The sequence below is a fragment of the Colletotrichum gloeosporioides genome (genome assembly GCF_011800055.1).
Source record: "Colletotrichum gloeosporioides strain Lc1 chromosome Unknown consensus_65, whole genome shotgun sequence".
Classification (NCBI taxonomy): Eukaryota; Fungi; Ascomycota; class Sordariomycetes; order Glomerellales; family Glomerellaceae; genus Colletotrichum; species Colletotrichum gloeosporioides.
The window spans coordinates 608776-622406 of record NW_025544710.1 but is presented as its reverse complement, the minus strand read 5'-3'; the positions used below and the strand labels follow the sequence as shown (position 1 = coordinate 622406).

The 13631-nt window shown below is 49.1% G+C and overlaps 6 protein-coding genes across 6 annotated transcripts; 3 read left to right on the top strand and 3 right to left on the bottom strand.

Moving 5' to 3' along the window:
• Nucleotides 1-187: 187 nt before the first annotated feature.
• On the bottom strand, nucleotides 188-4232 carry GCG54_00012464 (uncharacterized protein; the record flags this gene model as incomplete). The annotated part of the gene is made up of 2 exons (XM_045412341.1): nucleotides 188-3634; nucleotides 3690-4232. The coding sequence occupies 2 exons, from the start codon at nucleotides 4230-4232 to the stop codon at nucleotides 188-190; spliced, it is 3990 nt and encodes a 1329-aa protein (XP_045261376.1).
• Nucleotides 4233-4738: 506 nt separating this feature from the next.
• Nucleotides 4739-5530, top strand: GCG54_00012463 (uncharacterized protein; the record flags this gene model as incomplete). Its single annotated transcript, XM_045412340.1, has 1 exon — nucleotides 4739-5530. One exon carries the CDS (start codon nucleotides 4739-4741, stop codon nucleotides 5528-5530), a length of 792 nt encoding a protein of 263 aa, XP_045261375.1.
• A 24-nt stretch (nucleotides 5531-5554) lies between these two features.
• On the top strand, nucleotides 5555-7087 carry GCG54_00012462 (uncharacterized protein; the record flags this gene model as incomplete). The annotated part of the gene is made up of 3 exons (XM_045412339.1): nucleotides 5555-6056; nucleotides 6091-6359; nucleotides 6389-7087. The coding sequence occupies 3 exons, from the start codon at nucleotides 5555-5557 to the stop codon at nucleotides 7085-7087; spliced, it is 1470 nt and encodes a 489-aa protein (XP_045261374.1).
• A 33-nt stretch (nucleotides 7088-7120) lies between these two features.
• Nucleotides 7121-7708, top strand: GCG54_00012461 (uncharacterized protein; the record flags this gene model as incomplete). Its single annotated transcript, XM_045412338.1, has 1 exon — nucleotides 7121-7708. One exon carries the CDS (start codon nucleotides 7121-7123, stop codon nucleotides 7706-7708), a length of 588 nt encoding a protein of 195 aa, XP_045261373.1.
• Nucleotides 7709-7829: 121 nt separating this feature from the next.
• GCG54_00012460 (Bifunctional dihydroflavonol 4-reductase/flavanone 4-reductase) lies at nucleotides 7830-8950 on the bottom strand (the record flags this gene model as incomplete). Its single annotated transcript, XM_045412337.1, has 2 exons — nucleotides 7830-8473; nucleotides 8560-8950. 2 exons carry the CDS (start codon nucleotides 8948-8950, stop codon nucleotides 7830-7832), a joined length of 1035 nt encoding a protein of 344 aa, XP_045261372.1.
• A 1488-nt stretch (nucleotides 8951-10438) lies between these two features.
• GCG54_00012459 (uncharacterized protein) lies at nucleotides 10439-11137 on the bottom strand (the record flags this gene model as incomplete). The annotated part of the gene is made up of 1 exon (XM_045412336.1): nucleotides 10439-11137. The coding sequence occupies one exon, from the start codon at nucleotides 11135-11137 to the stop codon at nucleotides 10439-10441; it is 699 nt and encodes a 232-aa protein (XP_045261371.1).
• Nucleotides 11138-13631: the final 2494 nt, after the last annotated feature.

Here is a 13631-nt window from a genome sequence, read left to right as displayed (position 1 = left end):
GCAAAGCTCATTGGGGTTAGATCCGTCAACCACACTAAAGTCTGACATCAATCCCGCGAAATGATGCTTGAGAGAAAAAGTATTACATCCTGGATGACTTATCCTTAGACGTTTGGGCAATTTCCCTGCCTTCGCTCATAAGAAGATCACCTGTTTTATCTCTTTTTGTACGATACTCCTCATTCTGCTACATGCCGTGAGACACTCGAGTGCCTCGTTCAATCGTGTTATCAATGCTGTCCACATCAGTTGCGTAGAAATCGTCGAGCTCCTTTTTCCACGACTCCAGTTTGTCCATCGCCTCATCCTTACTAAGTCGATGACCATCAATGCCTTTCATCTGAATGTCGACTGCATGAGCTTCCATGAGAGTTTTCATGGTCTCAAATCGGTCGTACCTCTCATACACATGCATAACAGGTCCTCTTGATGCTTGACAAGCCTGGCGTGACCCGTTGTAAACATCGTCAGTAATAAAAACAGAAAAGTCAGACCCAATACTTTTCAAAAATAAGTTGACTTGGTATGATTTCCAAGAAGCCACTCTTTTCATCATGATCTCCGTGATCGTGATGTCATCTCCGCCCAGTCTCATAAGATGGCCTACATGTAAGAAGAACGAGTGTGGGAAGAACGAAGAGTCCAGGACCTCCTTGTTTTCAAAACAAGTCTCCAAACAGCCTTGTGTGAAGCCAAATCCATCCTGGCATGCCAAGAAGTCTAAAGTGGCCTTTCCCCCCAAGCGGTTGTCCGTAGCACTTAAAATCAAGTCAGTTGTGACTTTTTGCCCGCCCTCTATTCTGAAAAGCAGATGGAGCATCTCTACGCTGATTTCGCCGTTTCTAGAAGCCGCGCAAAAAGCCTCTGCAGGGATCTTGAGTTCAGGATGCTTCTCAGAGAGGAACTTCACGATATCCAACCCAAGCTTCCGGTTTCCAGCCGCCAAAGCCAACGCACGGTCACTTGCTTTGGCGTCTGGGCTCCGTTCATAGAGGATTTTCAGCACTTCCAAGGCACCATGCCACCTGGCACACGCTTCTTCTACCATCTTTTCTGTTACATGAAGATCAGAACGTCTGGAGAGAAGAACATCCACAGTATCTGGATCGCAACTTCCGTTTCCGATAGCTGAATAGATCATTAGATCCGATAGCTTCAGAGCAGGCCGCTCGTGCATCAGTAGCTTGAGTATGTCGCCACCATGGCAAATGTTTCGGACTGCGAACTCAAACAGCTTCGTTGAAGATTCCGTATCTGGGAGCCTCTTCAAAATCAGGCTCAATATGCGGATACCCTCGGTTCTCCTTGCTAAAAGTTCCCAATCTCGTTCTGTGATAGCTGGCGCGGGCGTACATGTGAAAAGAAACTCAACGGTCTTCATTTTTCCGTGACTATTTGCAAGCTGTATGGGTGAACCGATGTTCAAGGGATTGTAGTTAACGTCGGCGTTTCTTTGGACAAGCATTTTGACCATGTCCAATTGTCCGTTCCATGATGCAGCTTGGAGAGGGCTGACCTTGTTGCTCATTGCTCGGCGTGAATCAAAAAGATTTGTTGGTGCGATCTTCTCAAACAAGTGCACAAATCCAAAGAAGGCGGCAAGGCTAAGCTGGTCAAAGCTCTCGAGTTCCAGGTTGAAACTGCGCCTAAACATGCTAAAAGACGTATTACGATCCAGCCATTTGACAGTGCCGGGTTGTGCGACATCGCAGAGTGCCCGGATTTGGTCATGATATTCTTCTTGTTGACCAGGATCTAGCCTTGCGTAATGATAAGGCCAGTATTCAGCGGCGTACTTTTTGAAATGTCCAGAACGAAACTCAAACCCTTCTCCATCGCCTTCATTACCCCGCTCAAGTGGAAGTAGCGACGTCCGTAGTGATTTCAGGCAAGTAGAGAACATTGCAGTCTGCGTCTTAGGGTAGCTGAATCTCCCTTTCCAAGAGCCAGGGGTATGCTTCGGGCTGAGTAAAAACTCCCTGACCGTCTGGTGTAAGAACGACAATTTGTATTCGCGATGCCAATTTCTTCTCATTATCACCAGAAACCCCGTCCAGTTCTGCACGACACTTGGGAAGCCTTCGCCCCAACAGTCGTTATCAAAATCTTTCAAGGACTTCCATTGATTTGTCCTCGAGAAGAGAATAGTCAGCGCTTCGTCTGCCTCTCTTACAGTGAGTGGCCGAGGAGCGGCCAGCATGAGTTGGAAGAGACATTCTGTCTTAGAGTCCAGGTCGTTATTCAAGCGCCCGAGAATTCGGTCATAGACCATTGAGACTTTGGCAGGTAGACTGTCAAAAAGTTGAAGGATGTCTGATTTCCTCATGTATCCCGTGGGTTCCTCTTTGATCATCTGAAAGACGAGGCGTAGCCAGAGATACGTGCGGTTTTTCATGGCTTTCAAATGCTTCCCAATGTCTTCCTGATCGCTCTTGGAAAGATGTCCTGTGATAGTTGGAAGGTTCTTCTCGATAACCAGTTCGATTTCCTTACTAATTTTAAGCAGGGTTTCATCTCCGTTGATACGTGAGCTCTGCGAGGGGTGTTCAGGTTCGAAAAGACCCTGTAGAGAAAGTTGTATGGCTTTCCAAGAACGACTTGTGATGACAAACTTCAAGCTAGAGGTTGATGGCGATCCATGTTCAAATGTGTCGTAGAAGTTCTTGAGATAGCCCACGAGTCGCTCTCTTTCCTTCGATTCACATTCGTCAAGGGCGTCCAGAACACAGATTATCTCACCCACGTCCGGCGAATGAATGCAACTTGTGAGGATGTCGCAGAGCTCGTCGAAAGAGTCTCTCAGGCCAGCACCTGCACGGTGGTAGGGAGTCTTTGCCTTTTTGATGAGATTACCGGTCCAATCTTGAGCGAATAGCTGATGAAGAATGGCAGCAACAGCATCACATGCCCTCTCTCGCTTGTCATCGCCACCTTTGAAGAAGAAATAGCAAACAGACGAAGTTGCAGCCCTCTCTGGAGACTGGAGAAGGCTTTCATCGATAAGAGCCCTCGATAAGACTGACTTTCCGTAACCTGGCCCGGCCGATATCCAAAGGAGACTCGAGGATCTGCTGTCTCGCCATCGACGAAATTTCGGATCTTGTAAGACCCACTCGCAAGTTCCTTGTACTCGCTCGGGATTGGCGTTCTTGTGACCTTTGAAATTCGCATACAGACTTTCTAACAGCCTTCCCTCAAGCTGGTCTTCATACTGAAATTGAATTTCCTCCAAGCCCCTGGAAATGTCTTCGAGAGCGAGTCGAGAGTTGTGGATTTCGACGAGCTGCATCTCCATACCATCTTGGGATGCTTTACGCTGAGCGGCTTCGAGATAGGTCTGACAACTCTGGTTCAAGTCGTTCATGCTTCTGGTCTCGGCCTTCCAACCATTCCACCCAAAAAGATTTTCCCGCGCTCGGGAAGTCTGGGTAGATGACAAATGGCAAACTGCATGAGCGTAGTATCTGATAATACGACAGTGCAAGTCGATGAAGACGTCGTAAAAGCTTCTTCTTTCGTGGCTCCTGAATGGATAGACAGAGCTCTCTGAAATTTTCCAGAACACCAACATGCGGTTGATCTCTTCGAGGCCAGTCATCATTGCCTCGTGCAACTCGGTGCCCGCATTCACAAGCTGAACATATTAGCATGTGTATTTAGATAGCAGACTCAGACAATTTATATCTTACAGGTAGAAGGATGGAAACTGCCGACCATGCTAACGCGGCGTACGGCTGTGTGCTGAGTGCAGGCTTCACGACGGTGTCTGTCCATAGCAGGAATTTCACCATCTTTTCGACTTGCGAGCGGACGTGAATACTCTTCCCGGCAAACGCAACTTTCCACTGCTTCTCGTCTCGCTTTTTTTCAAGATTCTTAACGGTCGACTCGACAAAGTTAACATCGAATCCAGCGTTATCCTCCTCATGTGCAGGATTGATAATCTTGGCGTAAGCTTTTGCTAAATCACCATCGCTCTCCTGGAACTTTCGAAAAGCTGCAGCCCACACATCATCAGGCGTTTCAGGCTCTTTTTGCTGTATGTCCAGTGCCTCAAGCTGCTTCTTTGGTGTTGGGTCGGGTGTATTCGCTCGAGGTGGCGAAAGCGCTGTGGGTGCGAGCTCAGAGGTAGAGGAGACCAACTTGCTATCGTCCGCTTGCGAAGCCGCCAGTCGTCGGTCTTTGGACCCGAATAGACGGAGAAAGGTATCTCTTTTGCGCTCTCGCGCCATGGCGATGTTGAGATCCTGCTGCAATGCACTTGATCCCCTGGGAACTGCCGAATGCCGCAAGGGCTTAGGAAACGCTCTTCTACCGAAGTGATGTGATAAACGTAGAATGCATGACCAGGCTGGCAAAATGAGTCGATGGACATGCAGTAAACCCCGCATATCACGTGTGTATGCTACACAGAGCTGCATCCGTATTCTGAGATCCACTGCTGGACCGCGATAATCCCATGCGGCGCAGCCCTCCCTCGCTCGTTGGCGATTTACTGACGGCCAATAGTCTTCGCCGCTAAGCGCATGCAATAGCATCCTCCTGAATTCACTGATTCTTGGTCTCAAAAGGGGAAGGACATCCGCCAGGTGACTGCTGATCCCTGCTGGTGGGTTGGTAAATGGTGGATGCAGCAAGATGTGGGCGACCCAAAGCCGGCATGGGTCGCCAGAGCACGAGGCGGTTATCTCGACAGTAAAAAAAGCCTACAATTACCTTGGTTGTTGGGGATCACGCGATGAACTTCACCCCGATAACAGCTTTCGTCTGCCCGACATGTCCAGCTCGTCTCAGCCCCATGATTAAGCCCGTTGATATCCGCAAGGCTTCTATCGAGAAATTGCAAGATGGCGCCGATCGCATCGACAACTTTCTGGCTACCATGGACTCAGGCCACTCGGACCGGGCAGCCATATTGAACGATAAGTGCACAGTTTACTATGTGAAGTGGAAGAAGTCCGGAGTCCCAGAAGACGTCGTCAAGGCTGTTCAAGCAGGCCGGGCAGCTGTCGAGGCGCTTACGCCAAACGAAACTAGCAAGGGACCGGTCTTCAACAAGTTGGCCGCCTCACTCAAAGGTCGATTCCGATACTCCAGTCAGGCCGAGGATCTCGAAGATGCAATCAAGTACGGCAAACGTGTCTTAACATGCTTCGCTCATGGTACCCACCAGTGGAGGGCGGCAAATGCAAACCTTTGCGATATGATTTGTGATAAGGGTTGCTTCTATCGCACCAAAGAATCTCTTGACGAAGCCTTCGAGTTTCTGGAACATGCAGGCGCACCTGGCATCCAACCGACATTTTATGAGTCCTCGCGACTTTCATATCTCTCGGCTGTCCTAGTGTCTCGATTCGAGGCGACTGGATCCGTTCAAGACCTCGAGAGAGGCATAGAAGCGGGTTACAAGTCAATTGAAACACTCCGGGACGGAGCCATACGTGACCACGAATACATGAACACGTCAGCGGCTTTGATTACGCACTTTCATCTGACTGGTTACTTGAACAGCCTGGAAGAAGCAATTTGACTTTCGGAGCTCTTTTTGGCTTAGATGAGCGATGAGCGATATAGCGACGCGATGCGTGCCTTTGGTCTCTGCTCACATGGCTCAATGCTCGAGCTGAAAAGCAGGAGATACCAAGACCCAAATCCGCAATTGTCTATGGAAACCCTACAGGAGGCAATGAAGTTTGGCCGGGAAGCTCTTTCAATCGTTCCGCCTCACGCAGAAAACGTGCCGATGCTAATAAGTACTGTGTCTTCGTGGATGAGGACCATGGCCAAGTTGACGCAAGACGTCAAGTGGACAGAGGAGGGTATCGAACTTCTCAACCGCGGACTTGAACTGAACAAAGGCTATACAATCGATAACTCTGACCTGTTTGCAAGCTTCTCGTGTCTTTGGGAGATTCAGTACGGTGTCCTCTGCGGGAGCACGTCAGATGGAAAACACATCGACATTCTCCAAAGGGCGATAGAGACCGGACAGAAAGCTCTATCGAACACCAAACCCGACAGCAGCATTATTGGAGAGAGAGACGAAAGAATCTTGCGTCGATGATGTACACCAAAACCTTGTCTTTCAAGACCCCGAGTCACGCCCAAAAATCAAGGAATTGTTCATTGAGGCGGCCAGGACAGAAACGGCGACACCTCTGGTCTGGATCCCTTCGGCACTCCAGGCCGGTCTCATTCACTGGGAATATGGAGAGCTGGCACAGGCGAACGACATTTTCCAAAATGCTATTGGTCTGTTGACTGAAAGCAACATCCAAGCGGCATCTGCAGAAGACTTACAGCAGACGCTACGTGAGATACCGAACCTCGGAAGCCTTGCAACATCTGCTTTATCGGCCGTGGGACGCCCTCCCATTGAAGCAATAAGCCTTTAGAAGCTGCGAACTGCATTCTGGCGGGGCTTGCGATGAATTCAAGGAACGATGTTTCAGAACTCGAGAGAAGATACCCCGAATACGCCAATGCCTACATTGACCTCAGGACCCGAGTTGCACATGCAAGTAGACAGTCCCAAAGCGCCGCCAACTATCAAAAAGACACGGCCCTTCAGCAATCTCTGATCCGGGAAATGGCCTCCATGAAAGAAGAGATCAGACATTTGGAAGGGTTTGAGAAGTTCCAGTTGCCCCTCAGCGCTATTCAGATGATGCAACTTGCGACAGATGGTCCCATCGTAACGATCAACGTGTCCGAACTCCGCAGCGATGCCATAATTGTTACAGAAGAAGGGGTTCAATCTCTACACCTGACGCCTGCCGCTCTTCAGAGCCATGCCTTAGTTTCCAACAGCCGTTGGAACCCAGCCAGGGACATCCGAAGACCGCCGATCTCCCCAAACGTTTCCACTGAGGCTGGTCTCCGTTGGTTATGGGAAGTGGCGGTACGTCCATTTCTGGACGGCACTAAACTCACATCGTCGGGGCGTTTGTGGTTGATCACTAGTGGTTTGGCGGGAAGGGTGCCGTTTCATGCGGCAGACAACTATGCCGGCGGCCCTGAAGAAATTGCGCCTAGTCGGGTAACCTCGTCTTATATCTCATCGCTCAAGGCCCTCAAATATGGTTGAGACAAGGGTACCGCAGCTTTTTCTAGTCACAATATGCTCCTGGTCACGATGTCCACCAATCCGCCGCCGCATCGCCATCTGAACACCACCTATGAGGAAGAGGCTATTGGAGCAGTTTTTGGAGCAGACAAGTTGCTTCACCTAGCCGAACCTGACCCGGAAAGTGTTCTCAAAAAGATACCGGAGTTTTTGTTTGTGCACTCCGCCTGTCATGGCGCATCGATCAACAACGACCCGAACAGGAGTGGGCTTTTACTCGTTAAGGACGGAAAGCCTGCAGATCTGACGGTTGCCAATCTTGAGGACATTGAGCTTAAAGAGGGCTCCGTAGCTTATCTTTCAGCATGCTCCACAGCCCAGCAAACAGATAGCAAGCTTGCCGGGGAGGCCATCCATCTGGCCAACTCTTTCCAGGCGTTGGGCTTCCAGCACGTTATCGGGACCATGTGGGGAGCAGACGACGCTGCAGCTGGGGAGGTAGCGAAGAGGTTCTATGAGAAGCTCATGTCACCCACAGAAAAAGGTATGAGAGACGGCCAGCTGAATGTTGCGACTGCGCTGCACGAGGCCGTCAAGGAGTACAGATTGGCATCTCCGGGGCAGAACAGCGTGCTTAAGTAGGGTCCTTTCATTCATGTTGGTATATAGGAAAGCATGCTATGTATGCATATGCAACGAATCGTCGTATAGTTGATGGTAGAACCGCTGTTCATGTCGCTTGACTCAATAGTCCCATCAACATCTACCCTTTCCATGCTTGGTAATGCTCCCTGAGAGTAGTCTCCAGAGGTCGATACTTAATTCCGAGTTCCTTGATACTCCGACTGTTATCCACGGCGAACTTGGTACCCAGGTTTCTTGATATCCACTTCCTCGTTAACCCAAACAAGGGTCCTATTACTCGAACTAGAAAGTCAGGCAGAAGGTGGTCTGGAATGAGCATTGATTTACTGAGACTCCGGAACAGCTTTGATATCTCCAAGAAATGGGTCATGTCTCGTGACGCCACGATGTATCGACCGCTTGCTGTGGGTGTTGAGGCAACTTTGATATGTGCCATGACAACCTCACGCACGTCGACTGTCGCAAAATTGAGGTTAGGCACGCCGAAGAACAGCTTGCCACTGAGAAGCTCGTCGATCAGAAACAAGCTGCCTGAGTCCGATGCGGCAGACAATGGTGGTCCAAGGACTAGTCCTGGGCAAACCACGACAAGATCCCATCGGCTTTCTTCTTTGGCAATTTCCCAGGCTTCCTTTTCTGCGAGTACTTTGGAGTAGTGGTACGGGTTGTGCGTTACGGTGCTGGTCTCGTTGAAGTACTTTTCGGATAACGTGCCTCCCATCTTGTCGTTGACGTCCTCGTAGTCTCCAAATATGGCACCGACTGCAAACAAGATTTAGAAGTCAGCAGCTTGTTCCTACTGAAACGACGTTGCTTCGGTCGTAGAAAAGTGGAATGCGTGGACATACTTGTAGATGTTAGAACAACACGTTTTACTGACGTTGTCTCTTTGACGCTGGCGAGCACATTTCGAGTACCTTCCAAAGCCGGTTCGACACATTCCTTCTGGCCGTCCTTGATCATCTCCGCCATCATGAACGGTGATGCAACATGATGGACCACCGAGCACCCCTGCATCGCCTCCTCGAAAGAGCCAGGCTTGAGGAGGTCGGCCTCGAAAAGCTGCAAGCGCCCTTCATGCTTTTCTTGAAGAGCATTGAGGGAGACTACCTTTTTGGCATTTCGGAGGCTGCGTACTGTCGCGTTTACGCGGATACCCTGCGATAGAAGTTCGTTGACGAGGTGTTGTGCGATGAAGCCGCTGCCGCCGGTGACAAGGTGCGTTTCGGCGATTTCCATGCTGTATTAAGAAGACAGCAGAAAGGCACTCCTTCTCTGGACGGCTGGTCTTTGCGTAATGTATAACTTTGGATGAATTCTCTTAGCATCCCATTTCACCCAGAGCGGCGTTGTCTTTTGTTTGTCAGACCTTTGTTCTGGTCGAGAACCACTAACTCTTCGGCGTCCGCGGATAGCCGGTCCGGGGGCGTTGCCATCACAGAGAGGCATTCTTTGGTGGAGCTGATCGACTTTTTCGCAAAATACGATATGCTCGGGTTACTCTGTAAGATCCGCGGGTTGAAGCCGCGATTATGAATAGAGCTGACATTGTCTCGTTGCGTTCTTGTTTGTGTGTGTGTGTCGTCGCATTAATCGGCGCGTCTCGTCAATGACGCGGTTGTCTCCGGCATTGAAACACGCATCCGTTTTACCGAAGATTGAGGGAAGATTCTCTCATGTCTTAAGTCATGTCAATTTTGGCCGCGGAACACCGAGCTTCACTTGAGATGGCAGTAGCTCGGCTATTCATCAAGAGGGTTGACCACTGAAGGAGCTGGGTACTTGTATATATAACCCCTGATCGCGTACTACATCGACCGAGAGGACCGTTCAAGCGCAACCATTCTTCTATGGAAACCAGCAATATTTACCGCTAAAAGTTTCTGCCGTCTTATCTTACCATCAAAGGCCATCCCCTGGCGTCGATCAGTCGTCAAACCAAGATGACCGGGCTCCATTGTGGATTCGCGCTCGTCCAAGTCTCGGGGCTTACTCTCCCAAGAGTCAGCCTTGAGTACAGTGGACCTTGTCTGGATGCCACCATGACAATAATCGCCCAGGGCTCGAAAAGTCGAAAGTATGGATACTTCCCTGAGAAAAACACATTTTCTCTGTCAGCACTTTTGAACATGTGACCAGCAGCAAGAGCGAAAACAGGGTATTTTTCCTCAACGAACTGTCTCTGAGCCAATCCCCTGTCCATCAATGCAGTTTCCCCGACGAGTAAGCCCTCTTCGGTGTATATACCCATTCGAATGGCCGAAGTCTCTTGACTCTCTACATCGTCCCCGGGCAGGACCCTGAGTCTAAGTAGAGCCACAGTAGTGTTGAAGACCAGACAATGAGGATGCTCTTCAGCCATTCCCCGGGTGTCATCATCGATATCAATGTGTTCGAGGGCATTCAAAGGGCCATGCACGCAATTGTTCCAGACACCAATCGGGTCCTTTCCAGGTCTGCTTTTGCTGATGGTGTTGCCAAGTATTTGCTGTGAGACGTTGGCCTGTTTCCCCATTTCAAGTGGCTTTGAGTTGAACCAGATTCGGTCTTCTTCTAGCGGCCGCAAGCACGTAATCCCATTGACTTGGTCGCAATAGAACAGTGAAACCAGGCTGCCGAAATGGAACCGACTGAGGGGACGCAAAAACCTCAATGGGTGGTCATTGAACAGGACTTGGCCTGCCCACGCCGCCCATGTCCAGGTGGGCAATCCGGGGGGCTTCGCCGCTAAACCTGCGTGCCTTCGTAGCCCCAGAGAATGGCCTGCAACATGAAACGTTCAGGAATACCGAAGAGAACGAGAGTGTTGCTCAAGTAACAGAAAACCTTCAGCACTCCCTCAAAAGCGTTCAGGATGTCGCTCCTGTAAGTCATTGCTCGACGAGTATAGCTCTCAGTCAGCCACCCATACATTTCGGCAAAACTTCCGTAGTAGGATTCGCTCTGACGAAGACTAGTCTCAAATCCCTGGCCGTGCGATTGTCGACTCATTCGTTGCAGGGCGCTAGGATCGGTCTCCTTTGCACCAAGTCTTGAATTGTCGTGGAAGCAACTGAAGAAGACGTCTGAGTCGCCGAAAAAGAAATGCCGGCGACTAAGCAACCTTTCTTGATATGTCCACGCTCTAGTGTTCCATTCAGACTTTTCAACAACCTCAGATATGGTGATCATGCTAGCTCCGATGCAGTGTCCGTCGATACTCAAATGCCAGCATCGGTTATCAAGGGTTCCTTGCCGTGGTCTGTCAACAAGACCAGGCAACCCAGTGCCAATACCATCAGCGCAGGCAACGATAGTAGCAAAGGCCTGCTGATATATCGTGTCCATGCTCTGTATCTGCGAGAGTTTGAGATCGTCATCATCTTGGACAATGCACAGTCGATCTACCCACAGGTACCGGCGGCCCATGTTTCTACACAATAGCATCGCGTCGCTGATTACCTCGGGTATCAGTGATTCCTTCAAAGATTGAGGTCTCTCAAGCTCATCCATGTTGTTCTTTGTCAACTGGAGATCTGCCTCTGGGGAGGCCGTCGCGGTTCGCCATTGATAACTCAGGGCCATGTATTCCATCCCCTCCTGAGCCCGAATGACACACCGAAGAGCGGCATCGATGAGTCTGAAGCCACCTGGAACCGGTGTTTGAGATATTGGAACATTGCATTTGTGGTCATGGTAATTGGTGCAGTTTCCCAGGTATTGCTTGAGCTTTGCTATATTGCTGTATGATCGATTCCAGCGATTAATAGCATGTATCCTTTGGCCCCAAAGCTCATATTGAAGATCGAGCTCCAATACTAGGGGCTCAAATTCAATGATACCATTGGACTCTGTTCGCAAGCATATGGGGAGAATGCATTGCTCAACCATAGCTCGAGCTTGTTCGTCGGCGGTTAGCCCTTCAGTGGGTCGACAGTGGTGCACCGGAAAAGGTCTCCAAATAGCAAGTTCAGCATTTCCCTCGCCGAAGACATCGAGGTAGGTGAGCTGCCGGCCTACGTGAGAACAGAGAAGACATCTTTTTTGCGATGAATAGAACTGTAACGGATGGAATTTGAGGTCCGAGAAACCCTGGTCAAATTGAGAATCCCTCTGCGGGTGGTCTTGCGAACCGTTGGCTCCAATGTCGAAAAAATGAGGATTGATCCGCGTGTAAGCTTCATCTCGACAGAATACCACGTGTGTGAAATCATCCCATGGCTGGCAAACTTCGCAGAGGAGCGGGTTGTCGGGTCGCTTGGAAGATGTGTCATCGCAGAAGGAACAGGTCCAATCATGCTTCCATGCATCTGGGCACCAACGGCACTTCTTCCGCAGGGTAACCTCTTGCGTGGGCTCAGCCGGTGGAATCTCTGACGCCGGTAAGTCCATATCCGCAAATTACGCCTAGCGAAAATGTGTCGAGGTAAGCCTGTTGAGCTCCAATACCGATTGAAATTCCCAACACCAGAGTGCTTTCGTGAAGCCCACTGTGAGTCTGATGATCAGGCAGCAGTGTGACGTCTTTACCCAGTAGAGATCGACGTGCAGCAACAAAATATGGGGCTGCCAAAGTTCGGGCGAATAGAAACGCACCATCTGTTGCGCATTCTTATGGAGATGTACATGGTCAGACATGAGAGGATTAGACATGTAGAAAGAGAAGAGAATAAAGGGCCCTGAAATGGTCTAATATGAAAGCATCGGACAATATATAGGCTAATCGACTAACAAATATTGATCGAGAAGAATTTCGATAAGGTATGGCGCACGTCTGATTACTCACGAGACTGAGCGTACACATTACAGCAGTGCGGGTCAGCGACTCAGTGAAACCAGGCACGTCCAGACCTGAGAGCTTTGATAGCGGACTGTAAGTCAGCTCCTAGATAACCGTGGACTCAACTCAGCGTCCACGCTTCTCAACTGTGTCAGCGGTCGATCTAATCTCCAAAGACATTGTTACTAAACATCTGGGAAAGGAAATGCTCGCCTTTGTAAGGACTGCACTGGAGACAAGAGAACACGAAGTCGGCATAGCTCGGTATACTTATGCCGACTGCCGTGATCAGGCGACTCCACACACTACGAGTGAAAGAGCACACCTTATCGGGGAGACTTGTCGTCTGACGATGAATAGCTGTTAGTCTAACTTAAGTTTAACAAAGGGTCATAAGATCTTATCGTCGATATTAAACTGCCGCAGATGTTTATCGTCGTCTTCGTGGGCCGTTCAGACTAGCTCACTGACCCAGTAGATCGGCAACAAAAGCTTAGCTAAAGCTTAAATCGCACTTATTTGCGTTTGCCTTACCTAAAACCCCTGTTAGTGCGTAATTTATTACCCCTCTATACCACTTTTTACTATTAATAATAACACTACTAATATTAATTAATACACTTTTTGATATAATTTAGGCTTTTTAATACTATTTAGAGCGTAATATAGATATAATATCATAATACTAAAGTAGGATAATAATAATCCTACCTCTATATAACTAATATAGTTATTAAGGCTGGGCCGCTAGCCTTATATTGTGAAATTTGACTGGTATTAACTGCGAAAGCTAGACTGGTCCCCTCGCCCTCTACTAACGACCTTTGGGTTATATAATTACTTAGATATCTTCTTTACCTCTACGCTCCTCCGTTAGACTTCGACTATTATAACGAGCTAAGTTAACTATCTTCCTCTAGTCACCTCTATCTCTATTAGTCTCCTCTATTTCTCACGCTATATTTGATCTACGCCTATCTTCTATCCTCTCCTCTACTATTCGGATATCTGCGCTATAAATAACGTCTTCCGCCCTACTATGTAGTCTTAATAGCCCTACTGCTATTAGCTATACTCTTAATATATTCACCCTTCCTAATTTACTAACGTTCCGCTTAGGCCGCCTTAGCTATCTTAAGGAAGCTTATGAGATATTTATAG